This window comes from Centropristis striata, chromosome 11 (genome assembly GCF_030273125.1).
Source record: "Centropristis striata isolate RG_2023a ecotype Rhode Island chromosome 11, C.striata_1.0, whole genome shotgun sequence".
Classification (NCBI taxonomy): domain Eukaryota; kingdom Metazoa; phylum Chordata; class Actinopteri; order Perciformes; family Serranidae; genus Centropristis; species Centropristis striata.
Genome location: NC_081527.1, coordinates 7578533 through 7603078, shown reverse-complemented (window position 1 = coordinate 7603078; position 24546 = coordinate 7578533). Strand labels below are relative to the sequence as shown.

Genomic DNA, 24546 nt, shown 5'->3' with positions numbered 1-24546 from the left:
TGTACCCGGTAGACATGTATCTGAGAATATAGTGCAGAGATTAATAACCGCATAGCTGTTGCTTGTTTACATATATGCTTCAGACGACAAAGACAAAAAAAAGGTAGTTCCCTGACCGGGAATCGAACCCGGGCCGCGGCGGTGAGAGCGCCGAATCCTAACCACTAGACCACCAGGGAAGGATGCAAACTGCAAGGACTGAATCCTTTATATATCTACAACTAATAATAAGCGGACCCTTTTCTTTTGTATAAGTTGCATCACTTATAATAACTTCACCATTGCTTATTTTTCGCTTTACTCCGCTTAACTGTGCGACAATTGACGGTCATTGTTGCCCTCTGTGACCGATAGTAGGAAAACACTGCCAGCGTTTGCTGCTGCCAGGTTACTACAAATAATACTGGATTAAAACCATAGACTGTATAATAAAAACCGATGAAACCCGTAAAAAAGTGTCTCTGTGACTACTTTCTACTATTACCAATAGTATGTGTCTGCAGACCAGGAGGCTGGAGATCTGTACTTGCATTTTTAGACCTGTCAGCGCCCCTACTGGACGGATGTAGAACTGCAACTAAATCAGCATCTCACCCAAGCACCACTTTTTAAAAAATAAGTTACACTTGTATTACAATTTAAAATTTTACTACACCCGAATAAAAACACTAAGATTTAATTATTGACGATCATGAAGCTTCTAACTAAAGAATTTCCCTCCAGATATCAGTCTGATTCTGATGAAGCTATAAGTCTGTCTCCCTTCTAACAAGTTTTGAAGATGTATTTAAAATTCTTTATTGAGCATGATAGTGTTTTGAATGTAAAAAAAAAAAAGATTCAAAATCACATTTTATGTTGGACTAAAGGACTAAAAAAAGTCACAAAATGACCGAAAAAAGACACAAAATGACAAAAAAGACACAAAATGACCAAATAAGACACAAAATGTGAAGATAAAATGATCAAAAAAGACAAAAAAAGAAACAAAATGACTTACAAAGACACGAAAAGACATGCAAAGGATTCAAAAATGGACAAAATAGCCCAAGACTCCATAGAGTTAATAAATGAACTAATGAATGAATGAATGAAAAAACATGTTCAATAGTTGTAATGCTTCCACGGAAATGGAAACTGAAAGGTCTAGAAATGCAGGTACAGATCTGCAGGTACAGATCTGCAGACACACCCTACTCACTATTGCTCCTCTACAGGCAAAGATAACAAAGTACCACTCTTGCACCACCAGGTGGAGGGCAAGCACCACATTTAACGCACCTCCATTGTCTGTCGCTACAACCATACTAACCTTCTTTCTCTAACTGAACTGCTCGCACATGGCTCCTGAAACTGGCACATATAAATGCCACAGAGTGGATTAATACAGAAGTGAACCGTGTGTGGTTACTGGAAATGCTGCGGAGACCCGAGCTTTGTTTACTGGTGGACCAACGCCTTGAAAGCTATTTCTGACTTCCGAGTTTTGAAAACGAAAGCAACAGTTCTGCTACTGTTATTAGACATTACTGGGACTTTCCAGGAACAGTGCACCGAAAGTAAAGACTTCCTGACAGTAAGTGACCAAAGCTTTATGATGTCAATGATCTATTGTTGTACTCGTTAGAAAGTAAGGTTACAGTAGTTAACTCGCAGTAGTGTGCATGGCGTTAACCCACATAATCCCAGCGGTCACAATAGTGACCGTAAAAATATTTCTTAGTTATAAGGCTCTATTCCTGCAGAATATGTCAAACAAAGCTGCCCTGAGCCAATGGATGTTCTCCTCCTCACATCACTTTGGAAATGTCCAAAAGTAAAAATGGTATGTCTGTTACAAGAAAGTAACAATGTTGAGTTAGACCATGGGTCTCAAACTTGCGGCCCGCGGGCCAATTGCGGCCCTCGTGACGATATTTTGTGGCCCCCACCTTGATATGAAAGTTTAATGTGAGTTTTATATGAATGGCACTTTACCGTGTTGTGTGTATAAGGTCCCTTTAATTACCTTTTTTTTGGTAATTTTGTGTCTTTTTTAAATACTTTTGTGTCTTTTTTTTAATAATTGTGTGTCTTTTTTTGTAATTTTGTGTCTTTTTTTAGGTAATTTTGTGTCCTTTTTTTGGGTAATTTTGTGTCTTTTTTGGGTCATTTTGTGTCTTTAAAAAAAAATGTTGTGTCTTTTTAAAGTAATTTAGTGTTTTTTTCTGTCATTTTGTCTTTTTTGGTAATTCGGTGTATTTTTGGCCATTTTGTGTCTTTTTAAAGTAATTTAGTGTTTTTTTCTGTCATTTTGTCTCTTTTTTGGTAATTTTGTGTCTTTTTTTTTTTTAAAGTAATTATGTGTCTTTTTTTTTCGTCATTTTGTGTCTTTTTTACGTAATTTAGTTTTTTTTCTGTCATTTTTTTCCTTTTTTTGGTCACTTTGATACTGACTCCAGCGGCCCCCAGGTAATTTGAGTTTGAGACCCCTAAGTTAGACCAATAACTGCTTTTTTTGTTTGCTCTATGTATTGTCCTCACAGTATTCATATTGGTATACTTGTATATTTGATAATGTAGGCCAAAGTCACACTAGAATGTTATTCTAGTGGCAATATTGGAGACTACCAGTAAGGGAATTCTATATTTGTTAATAACTGGAAAGGGAAATATAATAACTTTTATGACTGCATAGGATAAATATTTCCCGAGGGGAAATTAAGTTAGTCTTGTAACTCTAGAAGAATGAGACAGCCTGATTTGTAAATGGTAGCTAGGTAACAATTGTGACAGAACATAAAACACAATGGTTGATTATTTCAAAGGAGTACTAATGACACATGAGTTGGATATCTTCATGTCTGGGAAAAACCTGTGATTAAATGGGTTAAAGTAGAAAAGCTAAAAAAAAAAAAAAGTCAAAATAATGTAATGAATACCCGTAATGTAATACCACAGCTATTGAACTACAGTCATGGAAACAATTATTAGACCACAGCCCCTATATTCCAGAGGTGTGACTGTATTGAGTACGTGCTGTTACCGGCCCTTTAAGAGGTCTCCGGACTAGAGTCTGACCAGTCAGTCTACTGAGAAGGTGTGGTGCTGTGTGGATCTATCCTGTTTGGGGAAGTGTGTGTAATTGACGAATGTGAGTATTTCTGTTTAACTACTTAATTTGAGTGCTACAGTTTACTGTTTATCTGTATCTAACAGCAAACTAACTAGGCTAGACATGTAGTCCACATTTGCCACTGTTTGTGCGGTTTATATTTCTCCCTGTTAATAATCTGGGTTATGATGTAAAGGAGTTACTTACTTAATTGGAATGCTTTTTTTAGTTGTCTGCCCTACATCTCACACTAGTTGATAGTTGATGTATATTGTACTGTTATATTGTGTTTCAGAACCACACTTTCTTCAATTAAAGTCACATAAACCTGAAGCTCTGCCGCATGATTTCTTAACGGAAGTCACACTACCATAGTGTTTGCCTGCTATATCCAGCGCATTTGTTGAGGCCCTAGACCTCTTCTATAACCACCCTTGATTTCTTCTTGCTTTCTTGTTCATTTTAATGCCTGGTACAACTAAATGTACATTTGTTTGGACAAATATAATGATGACAAAAAAAATAGCTCATAAGAGTTTAATTTAAGAGCTGATATCTAGACATTTCCATGGTTTTCTTGATAATGATTTTGATTATTATTGAGAAAACCTTGGAAAATGTCTAGATATCAGCTCTTAAATTATTCTCTTATCAGCTATTTTTGTTGTTATCATTATATTTGTCCAAACAAATGTACCTTTAGTTGTACCAGGCATTAAAATGAACAAGAAAGTGAAGAAAACAAGGGTGGTCTAATATCTTTTTCCATGACTGTATATAAACCAAAAATCCCAAATTGAAAATTAACTTTACTATCCTTCTTTCTCAATGTCAGATTCAACATGTCAGCCAAAGACACAGTGAGACGTAATAAGACAACCCTTCAGACCATTCTGTGTGGAGACCACATTTTCATTCTCAACCAAGTTCTTGAGAAAAAGCTGATAACTGATCGTGAGTACACCAAACTCAAAAGCACCCAACCGGATGTGGAGACCAAAATTGTTGAGCTTGTGGATAGGATCATGAACAAAGGAGAGGAGCGCTGCAGAGACTTCCTGGACCTCCTGCAAACTGACGACATTAAAGAGACTTACCCTGAGCTGGAGAACATACAGCTGAATGCCCCCTGCCTTCTCCCTGCACCTGTCCAGGCTTATGCCATAGACGACAGTGGTACGTTAACATATATCATTCTGGTTTAACAATGACTCATTTCCCAGCCTGGTACACATTTCACATGAAGTTGACGTTTTCAGGGTTTTGTGTTTGGAGGTGTAAATGTGTTTCACTCTGGTTTTCTCAGATGTTCTGCAACAAGAGAGCAAGAGGCAAAAGGAGGTGAGGTTTTTACCTGATACTGAAATAGCACACTTTATGTTGCACTGCTTGAGTTAGTGGCTATAATTAGGCTAAAGAGACACCAGCCACATGCTTGTTATGCTCATAGACTGTATATAAATAATGGACATAGTCACCGTGAAGTCACAAAATGTATGTTACTGACCTCAGAAAACTGAGCAGCGACTCCTTGGAGTGTCTGTTAGTCCAACCAAATGCTGAACAAGACATTTTTACTGAACAAAACGTTCAAATAAACTGTCATTAAGTGAAAATACAGTGAAAGGGTCATAGTTATGAGACCAAACTGGTAAACGTCCTCTTTTCTATCTATATAACGTTATATATAACTTTATTGACTCGTTGCCGTGGATACACATTGCTCTGCTTCTCTCCTGATGACGGCTCTCCTTGTTAGTGACCTTTCAATCAAAGGTAGCCACGCCCCAAATCAAACGATTCTTTATCTTCTATTTTCTTCTAAATGGGGCCTTTATTAGAACTATTGATATCAAATTGTCTTGAAGAAGATTTTTTACTAGTGATTGAGACCATAATGTTGTCCTGAAAAACAATTCTGAAGTAATAAATCAAGTGAGAAGTTTTTAAATTTTGCACTAAAATGAATGGGCAGATTTTTTTTGCAGACAAACTTAGCGCCCCCTGCTGGAATTGCAGGCTTAAAGCACTTCCTGGTTGGCCTCCATGCTCAGACACGGAGATTGCCGCCTGGTTATGCTATATTAACTATGAATATTGGCTTTGTAATATTGTCATACCTCGTAAGATTTTAACCCTTTATCGGGCGAAGAACCGTATTTGGTAACTTCAGTGGATATCAAAATGAGGTCCCCATGTCTCTTTGTGATGTCGTAGAACCACATGGATTTCTTCCAGCTAATCAGCAAAGATCAGGCTACGTCACAGACGGTGACACCATGACATCTGACCAATCAGTATGATAATAATATAATAATATTAACTTTATTGACCTTGAACTCCAATGTAAAAATGAAAAATTTTGAAAAAATATCTGCAAGAAACAGTTGTACAAACAGAGTTATTCTTCAATGACTTGTACGAGGAGAACTTGACTACGACGGCATATTAGGGCAAAGTATGAATAAAAATAAAGTGGCAAATCTACAAGAAAAAAAGTCACAGATTTAAGAGATTTAAAGTGGCAAATCTGCGTGAAAAAAGTCGCAGATTTATGAGGAAAAAGTGGGAAAAAAGCAACTGTTTTCTCGCCGATTCAGCACTTTAAATCTCATAAATCTGCACTTTTTTTTTCTTGTAGATTTGCCACTTTAATCTCGTAAATTTATTTCTCAAAATATTACCCCCCTTCCCCCAGGTCCGTATGTTTTTTTTACACATTCTGGCTGTATGTAATATCCTCCAATATTCTCTAGGGTTGAAATTTGGAATTTGCAAGTATTTCATTAATTGTGCCCTATTAAGGGATAACCTGTAAAGAAAAGTAAAGGCTGACTGATATGAAATTTATGAAACCGATACAGATTTTATAGGGAATTAAATTAACCAAATACCAATATGATGGCCAATATGGTGAATTTTTGAGCTTGAATAAAATTAGACCTGAAGATCACAACTGTTACAGTTTTATCATAGTGGCGAAATGAAACAAAATGAATTGCTGCTGAACTGGCAGTAGGGCTGGGTGATATATAAAAAATATATCGATATGTTTTTAAATGTGATATGGAATTAGACCATATCGCATATATCAATATAGTTCAATTTTTTTTCTTTATATTTAAATGCTGCCCTTACTAGGGTTGTCATATTTAGTTCTTTTGTAATGTTCGTTATTCTTTTCTCATATAAATATATTTATTTATTTCAGAAAAAGATTTACCTATTTTATTTCATAGGCTATTTTTATTAAAGCTATTTTTTTAATTTAAAAGTGCACTTTATGGAGCTTTGATTTAAAAAGAAGAAGAAAATTTACTCCTGTTGTTATACAGTATTTATGCTCACTTAAGTAAACAGTTTCAATAAAACTACTTGTGGCATGTCATATTTGGCTTTGCCTTTACTGAACATTTGCTCTCACTTTGCGATAAAAATATTGGGTTATATATTGAATATCGATATTCAGCCGAAATTTAGCGGGATATGACTTTTGGTTCATATCGCCCAGCCCTTAAACTGGCAGTTTAATTCCCAGTGATTCCTTTGGATTGAGACTTTTGTAACTGGTCCTAATTTTCCAGATGAGTCAGGCTCTACTGTTAGTAAAAGGCCTAGAGCATAAAATGTTGAGGTGATGAAAGTATTTTCTAGCTAGTTTCTTCATTAATGTGTTTGTCTTGAACTGTTTCCATTGTTTTCAGGACAAGCCGTATGAGTTGAAGAGCCAGCCTACCGGCCTCTGTGTGATCATAAACAACGAGAATTTTATGCATCAAAAACCAAGAGCTGGAACCAACAAAGATGCTGGTATGTTACAGAGAAGACAGATTCACAGTTTTACACTAGCCCCTTTCATAGTGCGGTCCTGCAAATGTCCCGGCATGAAACGGCACGATGAAATGGGCTACAGTTGTCCTGTTTGATTGTGGTTGAAGTCTCACTTTTATTTTTAAATTCCCTGCAGAAAGTTTGGCCGAGGTGTTCAGCTGGCTGAGGTTCAGAGTGCTGATGTTTAAAGACCAAACCAAGGACCAGATGGACCGCACAATGAAATGCTTCGCTTCTCAGTGCGACCGCTCTCAGCTGCAGGAACTCAAGGTTCAGGAGTGGTCTGGCAACGAATTCAGTGCTCTACAAAATGATCCTATGCACGGTGATGCATTCATCTGCTGTATTCTGAGTCACGGGGAGAAGGGTGTAGTCTTCGGGACTGATGGCGGGCCCCTCTCCATCAAACAAATAACTAGAACTTTCAGGGCTCAATCAGCTCTCATCGGCAAGCCCAAAGTGTTCCTGATCCAGGCCTGCCAGGGAGGGAACATACAGCGTGGAGTGTTGTTAGAAGAAGATCTGCAGGCTGATGATTCTCACTCCCTGTACATCCCTGAGGATGCTGATGTTCTGGTTGCCATCTCCACTGTTGAAGACTATTTATCATATAGAGTCCCAAAAGATGGGTCCTGGTTCATCCAGTCCTTGTGTCTGCAGTTAAAGGAGGGCTGTCCAAAGTAATTATGAAACTAAATGTTAAATATATAGAGAGAGACTGTATCCCAAATCGGACACATCTGCAATGTTGCACTTTCCGGTGTTTCACACACGGTGTCATTTCGTATACGATCGCCACCACCAGTGTAGGTATAATTGATTTATTCATATTTAACAATCTAAGTCTGAAATTTAATTTATGTCCATGGAGATTTACATGTCTAATTACAATACGAAAGTAACTCTCATGAGAGAAAGCAGTAAGAACGATCGGGCGACACTCAGGCGACGATCTTAAAAGTCCATCTTTATTTTTACTGTGCTTTATTTTATTGTGAAGGATAGAAGTACGGTCCGGGTGTGTTGATAACGATGGTTGATAACAGTGATCTTTATTTGGCTTACCCAGAAACATCCAATTTCCCCCGAAAATCTCAGCAGCCCCCATTGTTTTATAGCGAAGAGATGCAAGTTTTCAATTTGGGATACAGTTAGCACACAGCTAATTCACCGGCGTTAGCGTCCTTTTGCAGACTCTGGTAAACCCGAGGCTAACGGACACAGTTAATAAGATATACAGTTGGAAAGATAAGAAGTGAGACTCTAGTTTCACACCATTTAATTAATTGGAAGCATACCATGATTGTTTATATTAGTGTTAATGTGAAATTTTGATAGAATGTTAGCTGAATGGTGTCCAATTTGGGATACAGTTAGCACACCTAATTCACCGGCGTTAACGTCCTTTTGCCGACTCTGGTAAACCCGAGGCTAATGTACATGGTTAATATGATATACAGTCTGAAAGATAAGAAGTTAGACTTTAGTTCCACATCATTTAATTAATTGGAAACAACATGATCATTTATATTTGTAGGTAATGTGGAATTTTGATAGAATCTTAGCCGAATGGTGTCCGATTTGGGATACAGTTACGCCAGTCTCCAACATTTTGTATTTTGAAGATCTGATGAAATACTTACTACCAAGTCGTGTATACAGGACACTGATAAGTCTAGTAATGTGTTTTTGTACACTGTGTTTTGTTTTAGGAGTGAAAACATGACCACCATCCTCCAGCGTGTGAACGATGAAGTAGGCAAGAAAGAGGGACGCCCTGGTTGGCCTGGTGCAGTAAAGCAGATGCCTGAAGTCAGGTTCACCCTGAGGAAGAGACTTGTGTTGTCTCCACATCGTAACTGAAGCTTAATCACCAAAAATCATGTGCGTTTTTACACGGGTTTTCTTAAATGTACTCCACCTTTTATATGATCTTTTTTATTATTCAAAATCTTATATTTTCAAGTCTCCATTTGAAGTTATTGTCTTTTCTATTGCCACAGTTTTGTGTTGCAGAATAAAACTGTTGTTTACTCAAAGTATGGTCATCACTGGTGGTTCCAAGTGCTTTATAGAGGACAGGACTTTTTTAACAGAAGCCCTAAAATAGTAGAATATTCTTAAGCTACAGCAGAACATCCAATGAACTAGCAGGAATCCTGTTCGAAAAGATTTTTCTGTTCAGTTTAGCCCATCTGTAATGTTTATTTCGCACTTTCCTACAGTAGATGTTTAAGGTTGAGTTAATTTCAACTCCTTTAAATTCTGTTGGGTAGTTTTATCTACAGCAGAACACCATATTCTATAAGATCATAATTTGTTTATGGCATCACTGTCCTGTTTGAACCACTCTCTCTAGTTTTGATTTTGTTATTCAGCTTAAGTAGCAACATTTTGGATGTGAATGTCAGTATGGCACATATGCAGTTAAAAATCAATGTACTGGTCAAATATACAATCCATCCAAATCCAACATTTACTCTCTGCAGACCTACCAGTCTTATCTGTCTAATGGAATGGTTTTTTTTTGTTGTTGTCTTTTTTGTCTGTGTTTTGGCAAGAAGAGGAGCAGATCAAACATTAGTTCAGGACACGGCACAGACAGTCCTATATCGGAGTAAGCTACAAAATAATAATTAACTAGGGACAGCCTGTCAGATACACACAAATACCTTTTCAGAGAGCATTCTCTTGAAATCTCAAACCGACAAATTCACATCAAGATGGGGAACATGCAGTGTCCTGCTGAGGACGTAGCCATCCTGGCTTCGGTCGCTCGAGACATCTGTCCATTCCCAGACTACCGCCCAAGTCCTCTTTTTGTCAACATGCTGTCCATCAACTCTTCACTTCACCTGAGGAACCACTACAGGGAGGTGCAGTCCTCCCTGACCCCCAAGCAGCTGGACGACTTCACCCAGGGCCTGAGGACCACTTTTGGCCGGCAGGGGAAGGTCACCCTTGGTGGGGTGGGGGTAGTGGCCCTGTCCCTGGCTGTGCTGTTTGACACTCTGGCCAGACAGGTCAGGGGAGAGTGGGTGTCGGACTCTGGGCCCATTCCAGGTTTATTTCTCAAAGATCCGAGAGGGTTCTACCCACCACATGCCAAAGCGATCAGCGAGTACCTGAGGCTGGTACCCTACATTGCAAACAACCCGTCAAGGATGATAGAGGAGTCAAAGAGGTAGGATCTTGTGGTGTAAATTTACCACCCCTCTGAGTGAGAAGAGTGGATTAAAAACCAAGTCGAAGTTCCTTTTAGTTTTCTTTATTATCAATCAATCAGAATACACTGCCTAAATACAGAGGAGACAGAACTTTGTCAATTTGAGGCTGCTGAATGAAAGGTGTCCCGAGTCCAATGGAGCCCTCAGTTCGGTCTAATCTGAGTTCGGTAAAATAATTTAATTCAAATGTTACAGCCCATGCATGTGTATGTTTTCCAGGGCACGAGCACGCTGCTAAGCCTACTTTTTAACCTTAAAAGGATACAATCTATACTTGTTTATATTCAAGTTCCAATGCCTTTACTGTCTGACAATTCCCAGAAATTAATGGTCATTATACTGGTTGGAACCAGTTTTTACCAGAAGACTCTGGCTGTTCTGAACAAAGGTTCATACTGAGGCCTTTTAACAAAGCAGAACTTTTAGTAATTGAGTAATATAAATCTGTAGCAGAAAATACACTACAATCTGTTGTCTGCACAGTCGCTGTTTGTTTGTTTGTCCTCTTGTACAAGATTTAATTAAATTCAACTTAAACTTTGATACTCTGAATCCAACTTTCTTTATTGAAGGGTCACTCTGAAAAATTATTATAACAGTGATAGTCCTGTCCTGGGTGTATTTCATACTTGTTGGGTGTGTTGCGTACAGCCATAACTCTAATTATTACTGAACTAGATGCAATAACAACCATAACAAATGAACAAGAGCATGCACTTATGGAGTCTGTTAGAGGCAGTTCTACCAACTGGATTCTGCAAAAAGCGGAAGCAACCATAACTCCTGAAATGCTAACGTTTATCCATGGCGTTTATCCCATGTATTTACTGAACAGCATCACATGTACTTGTGCCCAACTCCAGGATCAATTTAATCCAGCTTCAAATAAAAACTGTACAAAGACAGTATATTTTATGTTCAGACTGAGAACTCGATGTTTTGTGTAAATATAAACTTTGATGCATGCTGTTTTTATTTACATTTCACACAGCGTCACACTGATTTTTTTTGGAATAAGATTTACAGAAAAGCAGCACCATGGGAAAATGTGAGGCTCTCCAGTGTCCAGACAAGTTGAGAGAGCAGTTGTCTTTGGAGTTAAAGGCACAGTCAGTTGCATTTATGCAGCTGATTTCAGGTCAAATATTGATTTCTTCCTACATGGTTACATTTTGAATTAACAGTCACATCACATGGCGTGTTATGTACATGTTAATGTGTGACATCTGAAATATGAAATTAGTTTGTCACTATTTAATTCATTTACAGTACATTTTGTCAATTTGTGCATTTTTGACTTTATTATATATATATAATATATAATTATAATATAATATATATATATATATAATTATTTTTATTTAATTTTCTTACCCCTGCACTCCAAAAAAAGCCAACTTGTATTTTTTGCCTAAAACAGTGATTTAAGTTGGTAAAACTTGGAAATATAAATTATTGACATTTCGGGCAATAATGTAAGTTAGCACAACAAAGGAAGCCAGTTGTCTGCTCAAAAACAAGTTTGTGAGTTGTTGTTATTATATCTTTAAGTTGGGGTTCACAACAAAGGACAATAGTTCTGCTAACTCTTATTTCTTTGTTGTGAAATGCGGGAAAGTGTTGAAATTCGGTCATTAGCGAAAGTTAGCGGCTAACTGATGCTAGCGGCTAACTGATGCTAGCGGCGCTGCTTGTTACAGCTACAAGAGTAGCCATTAGCGTATCAATGCTAACTCAAAATTGTGGTCGCAACATTCGCTGACATTTCATAGCGGCGTTACAATCGTGCCAATTCAACACATTGCAGAAGTAAGGATTAAAAGTTATTACAATGTAAAATTATAACTTCAAAAATCTGAAAAAAAATCTCAAAAACAAAACTTAAAATATTTAGTTTAATTGTCCAAAGGTCTAAAGATTATTCACATTTATTCATGTGTGTGTGTGTGTGTGTGTGTGTTTAAAAGGTACTACAAGGAGGTCAAGATTGAAACTGTGGACAAGAACCAGAGCCCGACCTGTGATGACATCTACGTGGTCAACAGCAAATTACAGAAATTATTCGAACACCGTTTGCACATTTACCTCCTCCAAGTTACCAACTCCACCTTTGTAAAAGAGATAGTTAAGTCTGTTAAGAAGCTGAACAGAATGAAAGGAAACCCAGTCCAAACTGGATATGAAAGTGGTCCTGAAATCAGTACTATCTTCAATCTGAACTGTGATCCAGATGCAGCTAACGCAGAGTTTTTGTCTGAAGTGAACAAATCAAACAAGACGAAAAAAGCTTTTAAACGATGTCGACCTCAGGACCCAACGGAGACGTGGCTGCCTTTCATTGCCAGGATAGCCTGGCTAGACGTCGTCCAGGGCTCCCTTTTTCTTTTTGGCAGTATTCACCACTCACTGAAAGTTAAAAGGGAAGATTTTGACCTGAAGGACAATGCGCTCAGAAAGTGGGCAGAGTAGTTCTTTGGTCAACTGTCCATATCATAGACTGTATATAAATAATGGACGTAGTGATAGTGACGTCACCCGTTGGTTTGTGGCCCGTTGGAAGCATCAAGTTCAGCGTTACACTCGTCGCCATCTTGTTTCCGATATGGGGAGCAGACCATATTTGGACTGTGGAGGAGAGGGATCTGATCACTGACTACAGCCTCTCTACACCTCAACCTGACTGAGAGAAGCTGCTGCTGGGATGTTCATTTTGGCTAGCAAAAATCAAAAACCAAATGTAAGTTACTGACCTCAGAAAACTGAGCAGCGACTCCTTGGAGTGTCTGTTAGTCCAACGAAATGCTGAACAAGACGGTCATTAAGTGAAAATACAGTGAACAGGGTTCGTACGGGTGTTTGAAATCCTTGAAAATGCTTGAATTTAAATGTTGTATTTTCAAGGTTTAAAAAGTGCTTGGATTTTGGATAAAGTGCTTGTAAATGCTTGAAATTCTTACTGTATTTCTCTTTCAATCTGACTATATCCATCTATAGACTATAGTTAATCACATGTTCAATGTAAAAATAATGAGTAGCCTATCTGAAATGAAGACCGTTCCTCCTAAAAGTGTAACACCATCACATTTGGTATGGTTAAGTGAAATCTCCCCTTTTTAGTATGTAAGTACTCATCTAAAACATGCAATTTACAACCGTTGTAATATACTGGAAAAGCTTGAAAATGGACCTTGAAATTCCTTGAAAAATGCTTGAATTTACCACTGAAAAAGTGTATGAACCCTGAGTGAAAGGGTCAAAGTTATGAGACCAAACTGGTAAATGTCCTTTTTCATATCTTGCCGTGGATACACATTGTTCTGCTTCTCTCTTGATGACGGCTCGCCTTGTTAGTGACCTGTCAATCAAAGGTAGCCACGCCCCAAATCATAAGATTCTTAATATTTTGCTTTCTTCTAAATGGGGCCATTATCTGAACTATTAAAATCAAATTGTCTTGAAGAATATTTTTTACTAGTTTGATTGAGACTATAGCATTGTCATAAAAAACATTTTCTGAGGTAATACATCAAGTGAGAAGTTTTATCATTTTGAATGGAAATTAATGGACAGAAATGTTTGCTTGGAAAATGCTGGTGTCTTAGTAGGATGCAGCTTAAGGCACTTCCTGGTTTGACTCCCTTCTCCCCTGCTCAAACCTGGAGGTTGTTGCCTGGTTCATATGCTGACGAAAAAAATCTATTATAATAAAAGTTTAAATTCAGTACTGTGTAATAATTGTCGTGCTATTAAATATATATATATAAAAACAACGGGAAGGGAATTTGTGACATAGGTAACAAAACTAAAAGAGGTATGAAGCAAAACACTCATTCATTCACACACATGGAACCTGTCTAGTAGTGGTTAGTTAGCTGATGTGTTGTTCACTTAAAGAAAACACAGAATCCAAAGCATATTCAGCCACAAAAATAACTTTAATGCAAAAGTGATTTCAATGCCAGTAGCCATGAGGCTCTGAATGAACAGGCTGTGAGAGTATATTTCAAAGGTTGACTCCAACAAACGTCCCTAAGCAATAAATGATAAACACTTTTTTTTCAAAGTTAAATCACTGATCTGGCACTGTTCTCTTAAGAACCTGTGTATTTCCTCCACTTGACTCTGACTCTAATTAAAATATTTGTTTAACATTTAAATCGACTGGCATGTCCTGTTATTCCCTCCTCGATTATTTTTTGTTTCTCCATTGATTTATAATATATATAATAATATACTATGTCCATGTTTTTATTTTTGTAGTCTTATGTTGACATTGACCAATAATGCCATCTAGTGGCGAAATGTGATAACAGAATTTGATGCATTTTAGTGGTTTTGTGAAGCAGTGACAACATTAATTTGTACGCAGTGAAACAAATGTTTTTATTCCAATGACCACATATTAAAGTCATTCAAATAAAATTACAAAATTAAGTGTGGTCTGCCAACCATTTTATAAGTGGATTGCTGTGTAAATAAAATAATAAAGTTTCCACTGCTATTGCATTACAATGCTATCACTATTTAAATAGATATCTACATTTTAGATATACATATTTACCAATTAATTTGAATAAATTACGCTCATTTTACCCTCAGCAAAATTGTTTTCCTATTTTCTCACTGTGTTCTTGCATTGTTTAAACTCATGACACTAATGTCAGTGTGTTTGGGGATTGAGAAACAGTACTTGGTTATATTTTTTTGATATATAGTCCAAAATCACAAACCACATATTGCCCAAGGAGGACTTTAACCGTTGCTTAAGATAAGGAAGATCAGCCATTGGTAAATACAGATTACATTTCTGAATCATAAAATATTTTAGTAAAGCCATTTCACCATGGATTAAAACACAGATACATTTTTAAATCCAGATTGTACAATTATACATGTTTTTGATGTAGTCAGACATTCCTGGATGGGTTTTGTGCTTGTTATCCCTATTTTTTTTAATCCTCTTTCATCGGGTTCCATAGAAAAGAAATCAATCAGCTTTGGCAAAATGACCACCAGTTAAACAGTTCTGACTCAGACACAGTCACATGTGCCGGGAATCAGGTAAATAATTAATTGCAGATTTCACATCATGATACTATTCTGACGTCCAGGGACAGCCACACAGAGCAAGCAGTGCAGTGTAGTCAGATCTCAAAGTGACAAATTCACATCGAGGTGGTGATGATGATAATTAATAATTATTTATGAGAATTATTAATAATTCTTATAGCCATCTAACCACACTTTTGAACCGTGGGATCCACACAAGATTGCTCAGGTTCATCCTTACATATTTGGTATCCTCATGGGAGGGATAGCATTTATGATAGCGCCCTTTTATTAACATATTTGACACCCTGTGCAAGGTCCTTAATCCTTCCTTAATTCCCAACATTTTTGGTGACCCGTGATGGAGGCAGTTGGTATTTGTAACCAGATACCCCAACATATTTGACTCCCTGTTCACTGCAAAAAAAGGAAAGTTGGGTGAACTCAAAATTTCAAGGCAACAAACTTCGATAAAATTTTAAATTGGACAATTAAACTAAATATTTTAAGTTTTGTTTTTGAATTTGCTCAACTCTGAATTTTTGAAGTTATAATTTTACATTGTATTAACTTTTAATCCTTACTTCTGCAATGTGCTGAATTGGCACGATTGTAACGCCGCTATGAAATGTCAGCTAATGTTGCTACCACAATTTTGAGTTAGCATTGATACGCTAATGGCAACTCTTGTAGCTGTAACAAGCAGCGCCTCTAGCATCAGTTAGCCGCTAGCATCAGTTAGCCGCTAGCTTTCACTAGTGACCGAATTTCACTGCTTTCCCGCATTTCACAACAAAGAAATAAGAGTTAGCAGAACTATTGTCCCTTGTTGTGAACCCCACCTTGAAGTACTTTTGCACTTTGTTGTGCTAATTTACATGATTGCCCTGAATGTCAATAATTTATATTTCCAAGGTTTACCAACTTAAATCACTGTTTTAGACGAAAAATAAAAGTAGGCTTTTTTAGCAGTGTTGCGAGGCCCAACATACAGTTAAAAATCAATGTACTGGTCAAATATACAATCCATCCAAATCCAACATTTACTCTCTGCAGACCTACCAGTCTCATCTGTCTAATGGAATGTTTTTTTTTTTGGTTGTTGTCTTTTTTGTCTGTGTTTTGGCAAGAAGAAGAGCAGATCAAACATTAGTTCAGGACACGGCACAGACGGTCCTATATCGGAGTAAGCGACTAAATAATAATTAACTAGGGACAGCCTGTCAGATACACACAAATACCTTTTCAGAGAGCATTCTCTTGAAATCTCAAACCGACAAATTCAAGATGGGGAACAAGCAGTGTGCTACTAAAGACGTAGCCATCCTGGCTTCGGTCGCTCGAGACGTCTGTCCATTCCCAGACTACCGCCCAAGTCCTCTTTTTGTCAACATGCTGTCCATCAACTCTTCACTTCACCTGAGGAACCACTACAGGGAGGTGCAGTCCTCCCTGACCCCCAAGCAGCTGGACGACTTCACCCAGGGCCTGAGGACCACTTTTGGCCGGGAAGGGAAGGTCACCCTTGGTGGGGTGGGGGTAGTGGCCCTGTCCCTGGCTGTGCTGTTTGACACTCTGGCCAGACAGGTCAGGGGAGAGTGGGTGTCGGACTCTGGGCCCATTCCAGGTTTATTTCTCAAAGATCCGAGAGGGTTCTACCCACCACATGCCAAAGCGATCAGCGAGTACCTGAGGCTGGTACCCTACATTGCAAACAACCCGTCAAGGATGATAGAGGAGTCAAAGAGGTAGGATCTTGTGGTGTAAATTTACCACCCCTCTGAGTGAGAAGAGTGGATTAAGAACCAAGTTGAAGTTCCTTTTAGTTTTCTTTATTATCAGTCAATCAGAATACACTGCCTAAATACAGTGGAGACAGAACTTTGTCAATTTGTGGCTGCTGAATGAAAGGTGTCCCGAGTCCAATGGAGCCCTCAGTTTGGTCTGATCTGAGTTCGGTAAAATAATTTAATTCAAATGTAACAGCCCATGCATGTGTACGTTTTCCAGGGCACGAGCACGCTACTAAGCCTACTTTTTAACCTTAAAAAGATACAATCTATACTTGTTTATATTCAAGTTCCAATGCCTTTACTGTCTGACAATTCCCAGATATTAATGGTCATTATACTGCTTGGAACCAGTTTTTACCTGAAGACTCTGGCTGTTCTGAACAAAGGTTCATACTGAGGCCTTTTAACAAAGCAGAACTTTTAGTAATTGAGTAATATAAATCTGTAGCAGAAAATACACTACAATCTGTTGTCTGCACAGTCGCTGTTTGTATGTATTTCACACTTGTTGGGTGTGTTGCGTGGGCATGCAGTGTCAATTTGGTGTAATTTGGACATGGACACTGTGATTGTTATCAAAATTTGGGTAACACTTTACAATAACCATAATTTATAAATGGTAAACAGATAGTTTATTAATGTTTAATCATCATTTATAAACCGTATATAGGCCATTTATAATGGTAAATACATAATTTATTAATGTTTAACTAACTACATAATTTATAAATGGCAAATAGATGGTATGTTAATGTAAGTTTATAGTTACTTTACCATTGACAAACAATTAAATTATAATTAATAGTGTATAAATAGTTTTAGTTGCACTCATTTTAACATTTTTAACACCATATTAAGTATGTTAATGATTTTGAAATGATTCATATACCTTTAAGAAATTGGTTAAAAACATTTAAAGATTAAACGTGTATAGCACTTTGTAAATGGTTAATAATTGGTCTATAAACCATCTATAAACATCACTTAGTTGGTTATTGTAAAGTGTTACCAAAATTTGTATTAATCTGGGGTTTTTCCAACGTTTTAATCATATTAAGCAAATGTGTCCCTGCCTGCTGCATGTGGAGATACTGTCTTTGGGTTACATCAGACCAGTGTTTCTTGTAAAGCTGGCAGGCTTAGATAAGGTTAACTATATGTTTAGATAAAGGGAAGTACACATGTCAAATGAGAGTCAGACGTTTTTCTGCTGACCATACCATCGATTTGGGGAACTGGGAATAACAGCAATAATGCTCCACTTGTAGAAAAGTTAATTAAATTCAACTTGAACTTTGATACTCTGAATCCAACTGTCTTTATTGAAGGGTCACTCTGAAAAATTCTTATAACAGTGATAGTCTGGCGGCCTGTCCTGGGTGTACCGCGTCTGTCACCCAATATTAATCGGCGGTTAAGAATGATCAATGAATGAATGAATAAGTAAAGAGCCTGGGCCACAACAGGGTTCTTGGTTTTGAGAACTTTTGTAAGTTATTTTGGCATACATTGAGTTAGAATAGGAACATAATTCAATATTTTTTTTACGTTGAAACATCATAAATCATACATAAAGCAAATCTGGCCTAATGTTAAGGTAGGCTTGAAAGACCATCCTAATCATGTGAGCTCAACATTTTTGCAGACTCTGTGTTATAGTCTGCCCTTTTCCTGCTTTAACCTCATTTCAAGAAATTTAAATGTACCCGGGCTAATCAGGGACCACCTCATAGTCGACAACGTAACCGGCCAATCATGGACTGTGTTGTAGATCAGTGATTCCCAACCTTTTTCTTGAGGGAGCCACAATTTTTCCATTGTAAACTTTGGCGACTCCAGCCTTTGAGTTGCCCATCCCTGACTTATATGCTAAATTACTCACTTTTGAAAAACTCAGATATTCAAACTTGCATAAAGCCTTGCCATGTGTTGTGAGTTTGTAGATTGGCTTTTTTTTTTCTTCAAATTTATAGGTATAGATGAATATATTTAACCCATTAGATTTATTATTGATTTTATTAATCACTGTTGAAGAGGATGACGTAAATTCAGGTTGCTGCTTTCAAAACGGTACAGCCATAACTCTAATTATTACTGAACTAGATGCAATAACAACCATAACAAATGAACAAGAGCATGCACTTATGGAGTCTGTTAGAGGCAGTTCTACCAACTGGATTCTGCAAAAAGCGGAAGCAACCATAACTCCTGAAATGCTAACGTTTATCCATGGCGTTTATCCCATGTATTTACTGAACAGCATCACATGTACTCGTGCCCAACTCCAGGATCAATTTAATCCAGCTTCAAATAAAAACTGTACAAAGACAGTATATTTTATGTTCAAACTGAGAAATCGATGTTTTGTGTAAATATAAACTTTGATGCATGCTGTTTTTATTTACATTTCACACAGCGTCACACTGATTTTTTTTGGAATAAGATTTACAGAAAAGCAGCACCATGGGAAAATGTGAGGCTCTCCAGTGTCCAGACAAGTTGAGAGAGCAGTTGTCTTTGGAGTTAAAGGCACAGTCAGTTGCATTTATGCAGCTGATTTCAGGTCAAATATTGATTTCTTCCTACATGGTTACATTTTGAATTAACAGTCACATCACATGGCGTGTTATGTACATGTTAATGTGTGACATCTGAAATATGAAATTAGTTTGTCACTATTTAATGCATTTACAGTACATTTTGTCAATTTGTGCATTTTTGACTTATTATTTTTATTTAATTTTCTTACCCCTGCACTCCAAAAAAAGCCAACTTGTATTTTTTGCCTAAAACAGTGATTTAAGTTGGTAAAACTTGGAAATATAAATTATTGACATTTCGGGCAATAATGTAAGTTAGCACAACAAAGGAAGCCAGTTGTCTGCTCAAAAACAAGTTTGTGAGTTGTTGTTATTATATCTTTAAGTTGGGGTTCACAACAAGGGACAATAGTTCTGCTAACTCTTATTTCTTTGTTGTGAAATGCGGGAAAGTGTTGAAATTTGGTCATTAGCGAAAGTTAGCGGCTAACCAGCTAGCGGCGCTGCTTGTTACAGCTACAAGAGTAGCCATTAGCGTATCAATGCTAACTCAAAATTGTGGTCGCAACATTCGCTGACATTTCATAGCGGCGTTACAATCGTGCCAATTCAACACATTGCAGAAGTAAGGATTAAAAGTTATTACAATGTAAAATTATAACTTCAAAAATCTGAAAAAAAATCTCAAAAACAAAACTTAAAATATTTAGTTTAATTGTCCAACTTAAAATTTTATCGAAGTTTGTTGCCTTGAAATTTTGAGTTCACCCAACTTTTCTTTTTTTGCAGTGTGCTTCTGCTAAAGATTATTCACATTTATTCATGTGTGTGTGTGTGTGTGTGTGTGTGTGTTTAAAAGGTACTACAAGGAGGTCATGATTGAAACTGTGGACAAGAACCAGAGCCCGACCTGTGATGACATCTACGTGGTCAACAGCAAATTAGAGAAATTATTCGAACACCGTTTGCACATTTACCTCCTCCAAGTTACCAACTCCACCGTTGTAAAAGAGATAGTTAAGTCTGTTAGGAAGCTGAACAGAATGAAAGGAAACCCAGTCCAAACTAGATATGAAAGTGGTCCTGAAATCAGTACTATCTTCAATCTGAACTGTGATCCAGATGCAGCTACCGCAGAGTTTTTGTCTGAAGTGAACAAATCAAACAAGACGAAAAAAGCTTTTAAACGATGTCGACCTCAGGACCCAACGGAGACGTGGCTGCCTTTCATTGCCAGGCTAGCCTTGCTAGACGTCGTCCAGGGCTCCCTTTTTCTTTTTGACAATATTCACCACTCACTGAAAGTTAAAAGGGAAGATTTTGACCTGAAGGACAATGCGCTCAGAAAGTGGGCAGAGTAGTTCTTTGATCAACTGTCCATATCATAGACTGTATATAAATAATGGACGTAGTGATAGTGACGCCACCCGTTGGTTTGTGGCCCGTTGGAAGCATCAAGTTCAGCGTTACACTCGTCGCCATCTTGTTTCCGATATGGGGAGCAGACCATATTTGGACTGTGGAGGAGAGGGATCTGATCACTGACTACAGCCTCTCTACACCTCAACCTGACTGAGAGAAGCTGCTGCTGGGATGTTCATTTTGGCTAGCAAAAATCAAAAACAAAATGTAAGTTACTGACCTCAGAAAACTGAGCAGCGACTCCTTGGAGTGTCTGTTAGTCCAACGAAATGCTGAACAAGACGTTCAAATCAACCGTCATTAAGTGAAAATACAGTGAACAGGGTTCGTACGGGTGTTTGAAATCCTTGAAAATGCTTGAATTTAAATGTTGTATTTTCAAGGTTTAAAAAGTGCTTGGATTTTGGATAAAGTGCTTGTAAATGCTTGAAATTCTTACTGTATTTCTCTTTCAATCTGACTATGTCCATCTATAGATTATTGTTAATCACATGTTCAATGTAAAAATAATGAGTAGCCTATCTGAAATGAAGACCGTTCCTCCTAAAAGTGTAACACCATCACTGTTGGTATGGTTAAGTGAAATCTCCCCTTTTTAGTATGTAAGTACTCATCTAAAACATGCAATTTACAACCGTTGTAATATACTGGAAAAGCTTGAAAATGGACCTTGAAATTCCTTGAAAAATGCTTGAATTTACCACTGAAAAAGTGTATGAACCCTGAGTGAAAGGGTCAAAGTTATGAGACCAAACTGGTAAATGTCCTTTTTCATATCTTGCCATGGATACGCATTGTTCTGCTTCTCTCTTGATGACGGCTCGCCTTGTTAGTGACCTGTCAATCAAAGGTAGCCACGCCCCAAATCATAAGATTCTTAATATTTTGCTTTCTTCTAAATGGGGCCATTATCTGAACTATTAAAATCAAATTGTCTTGAAGAATATTTTTTACTAGTTTGATTGAGACCATAGCATTGTCATAAAAAACATTTTCTGAGGTAATACATCAAGTGAGAAGTTTTATCATTTTGAATGGAAATTAATGGACAGAAATGTTTGCTTGGAAAATGCTGGTGTCTTAGTAGGATGCAGCTTAAGGCACTTCCTGGTTCGACTCCCTTCTCCCCTGCTCAAACCTGGAGGTTGTTGCCTGGTTCATATGCTGACGAAAAAATCTATTATAATAAAAGTTTAAATTCAGTACTGTGTAATAATTGTCACGCTATTAAATATATATATATATATATATACACATATATATATATATATATACACATATATATATATATATATATACATATATATTAATTATATTATTTGTGACATAGGTAACAAAACTAAAAGAGGTATGAAGCAAAACACTCATTCATTCAAACACATGGAGCCTGTCTAGTAGTGGTTAGTTAGCTGATGTGTTGTTCACTTAAAGAAAACACAGAATCCAAAGCATATTCAGCCACAAAAATAACTTTAATGCAAAAGTGATTTCAATGCCAGTAGCCATGAGGCTCTGAATGAACAGGCTGTGAGAGTATATTTCAAAGGTTGACTCCAACAAACGTCCCTAAGCAATAAATGATAAACACTTTTTTTTCAAAGCTAAATCACTGATCTGGCACTGTTCTCTTAAGAACCTGTGTATTTCCTCCACTTGACTCTTGACTCTAATTAAAATATTTGTTTAGCATTTAAATCGACTGGCATGTCCTGTTATTCCTTCCTCGATTATTTTTTGTTTCTCCATTAATTTATAATATATATAATAATATACTATGTCCATGTTTTTATTTTTGTAGTCTTATGTTGACATTGACCAATAATGCCATCTAGTGGCGAAATGTGATAACAGAATTTGATGCATTTTAGTGGTTTTGTGAAGCAGTGACAACATTAATTTGTACGCAGTGAAACAAATGTTTTTATTCCAATGACCACATATTAAAGTCATTCAAATAAAATTACAAAATGAAGTGTGGTCTGCCAACCTTTTTATAAGTGGATTGCTGTGTAAATAAAATAATAAAGTTTCCACTGCTATTGCATTACAATGCTATCACTATTTAAATAGATATCTACATTTTAGATATACATATTTACCAATTAATTTGAATAAATTACGCTCATTTTACCCTCAGCAAAATTGTTTTCCTATTTTCTCACTGTGTTCTTGCATTGTTTAAACTCATGACACTAATGTCAGTGTGTTTGGGGATTGAGAAACTGTCATGTCCAAGAAATTGTGTTAAGTTATATGTTTTGTCCTGTGTCCATGTTGTCTAGTGGCTTCCTGTTTTATTTTGGAAATTAACTCTCCTCTCGTTTCAGGTCACTTGCCCTTCCTCGTGTGTCACCAGTCTGATTGTCTGCCCCGCCCTGATTGTTCCCACCTGTTCCCCATTACCTTGTGTGTGTATATATAGCCTGTGTTTCCCCTTGTCCTGTGCCAGTTTGTCTTGTCTTGTGAAACAGTAAGACCCACGCCAGCCATTTCCTTGTATCTTGTCCACGTCAGGTTTTGTATTTTTGGCACTTTGCTTCTTGTTATTTTGATACTTTGTAGCCTTCGTGTTTTTCCTCTCTTGAGTGATTTTTTGTTGTTGTTCCTCTCAGTGAGTGATCTTTGTTTTCTCGTGTAGTTTTTGATTTTCCTCAGCAAGAGTGATTTTTCTTTGTTACTTTTTCCTAAATAAAGGATAGTCTATTTTGTAAACTTTGTCTGAGTCGTGCATTTGGGTTCGGGTCCTCGTTCAGTTGTGACAGAAACAGTACTTGGTTATATATTTTTGATATATAGTCCAAAATCACAAACCACATATTGCCCAAGGAGGACTTTAACCGTTGCTTAAGATAAGGAAGATCAGCCATTGGTAAATACAGATTACATTTCTGAATCAAAAAAATATTTTAGTAAAGCCATTTCACCATGGATTAAAACACAGATACATTTTTAAATCCAGATTGTACAATTATACATGTTTTTGATGTAGTCAGACATTCCTGGATGGGTTTTGTGCTTGTTATCCCTATTTTTTTTAATCCTCTTTCATCGGGTTCCATAGAAAAGAAATCAATCAGCTTTGGCAAAATGACCACCAGTTAAACAGTTCTGACTCAGACACAGTCACATGTGCCGGGAATCAGGTAAATAATTAATTGCAGATTTCACATCATGATACCATTCTGACGTCCAGGGACAGCCACACAGAGCAAGCAGTGCAGTGTAGTCAGATCTCAAAGTGACAAATTCACATCGAGGTGGTGATGATGATAATTAATAATTATTTATGAGAATTATTAATAATTCTTATAGCCATCTAACCACACTTTTGAACCGTGGGATCCACACAAGATTGCTCAGGTTCATCCTTACATATTTGGTATCCTCATGGGAGGGATAGCATTTATGATAGCGCCCTTTTATTAACATATTTGACACCCTGTGCAAGGTCCTTAATCCTTCCTTAATTCCCAACATTTTTGGTGACCCGTGATGGAGGCAGTTGGTATTTGTAACCAGATACCCCAACATATTTGACTCCCTGTTCACTGCAAAAAAAGAAAAGTTGGGTGAACTCAAAATTTCAAGGC

The 24546-nt window shown here is 37.2% G+C and overlaps 2 protein-coding genes and 1 non-coding gene across 6 annotated transcripts; 2 read left to right on the top strand and 1 right to left on the bottom strand.

The window, feature by feature from the left end:
• Nucleotides 1-107: 107 nt before the first annotated feature.
• Nucleotides 108-179, bottom strand: trnae-cuc (transfer RNA glutamic acid (anticodon CUC)). The gene has a single exon. It is a non-coding gene; the product is annotated as a tRNA-Glu (tRNA).
• A 1122-nt stretch (nt 180-1301) lies between these two features.
• LOC131981070 (caspase-3-like) lies at nt 1302-14582 on the top strand. Of its 4 annotated transcripts, none has more exons than XR_009395268.1 (8): nt 1302-1576; nt 3930-4270; nt 4401-4435; nt 6799-6904; nt 7062-7605; nt 8638-8809; nt 9490-10109; nt 12120-14582. XR_009395268.1 is itself a non-coding variant. In XM_059345368.1 (6 exons), exons 2-6 carry the CDS (start codon nt 3937-3939, stop codon nt 8786-8788), a joined length of 1170 nt encoding a protein of 389 aa, XP_059201351.1. In that variant the 5' UTR covers nt 1302-1576; nt 3930-3936; the 3' UTR covers nt 8789-8967. The 4 variants fall into 4 exon arrangements, 1 of the variants encoding a protein (XP_059201351.1); XR_009395269.1 differs by having other exon boundaries at nt 9487-10109; XR_009395270.1 differs by lacking the exon at nt 1302-1576 and adding an exon at nt 3028-3133.
• A 1769-nt stretch (nt 14583-16351) lies between these two features.
• Nucleotides 16352-22924, top strand: LOC131981072 (uncharacterized). Its single transcript, XM_059345370.1, has 2 exons — nt 16352-16949; nt 20394-22924. Exons 1-2 carry the CDS (start codon nt 16489-16491, stop codon nt 20893-20895), a joined length of 963 nt encoding a protein of 320 aa, XP_059201353.1. The 5' UTR covers nt 16352-16488; the 3' UTR covers nt 20896-22924.
• The last annotated feature ends 1622 nt before the right edge of the window (nt 22925-24546 follow it).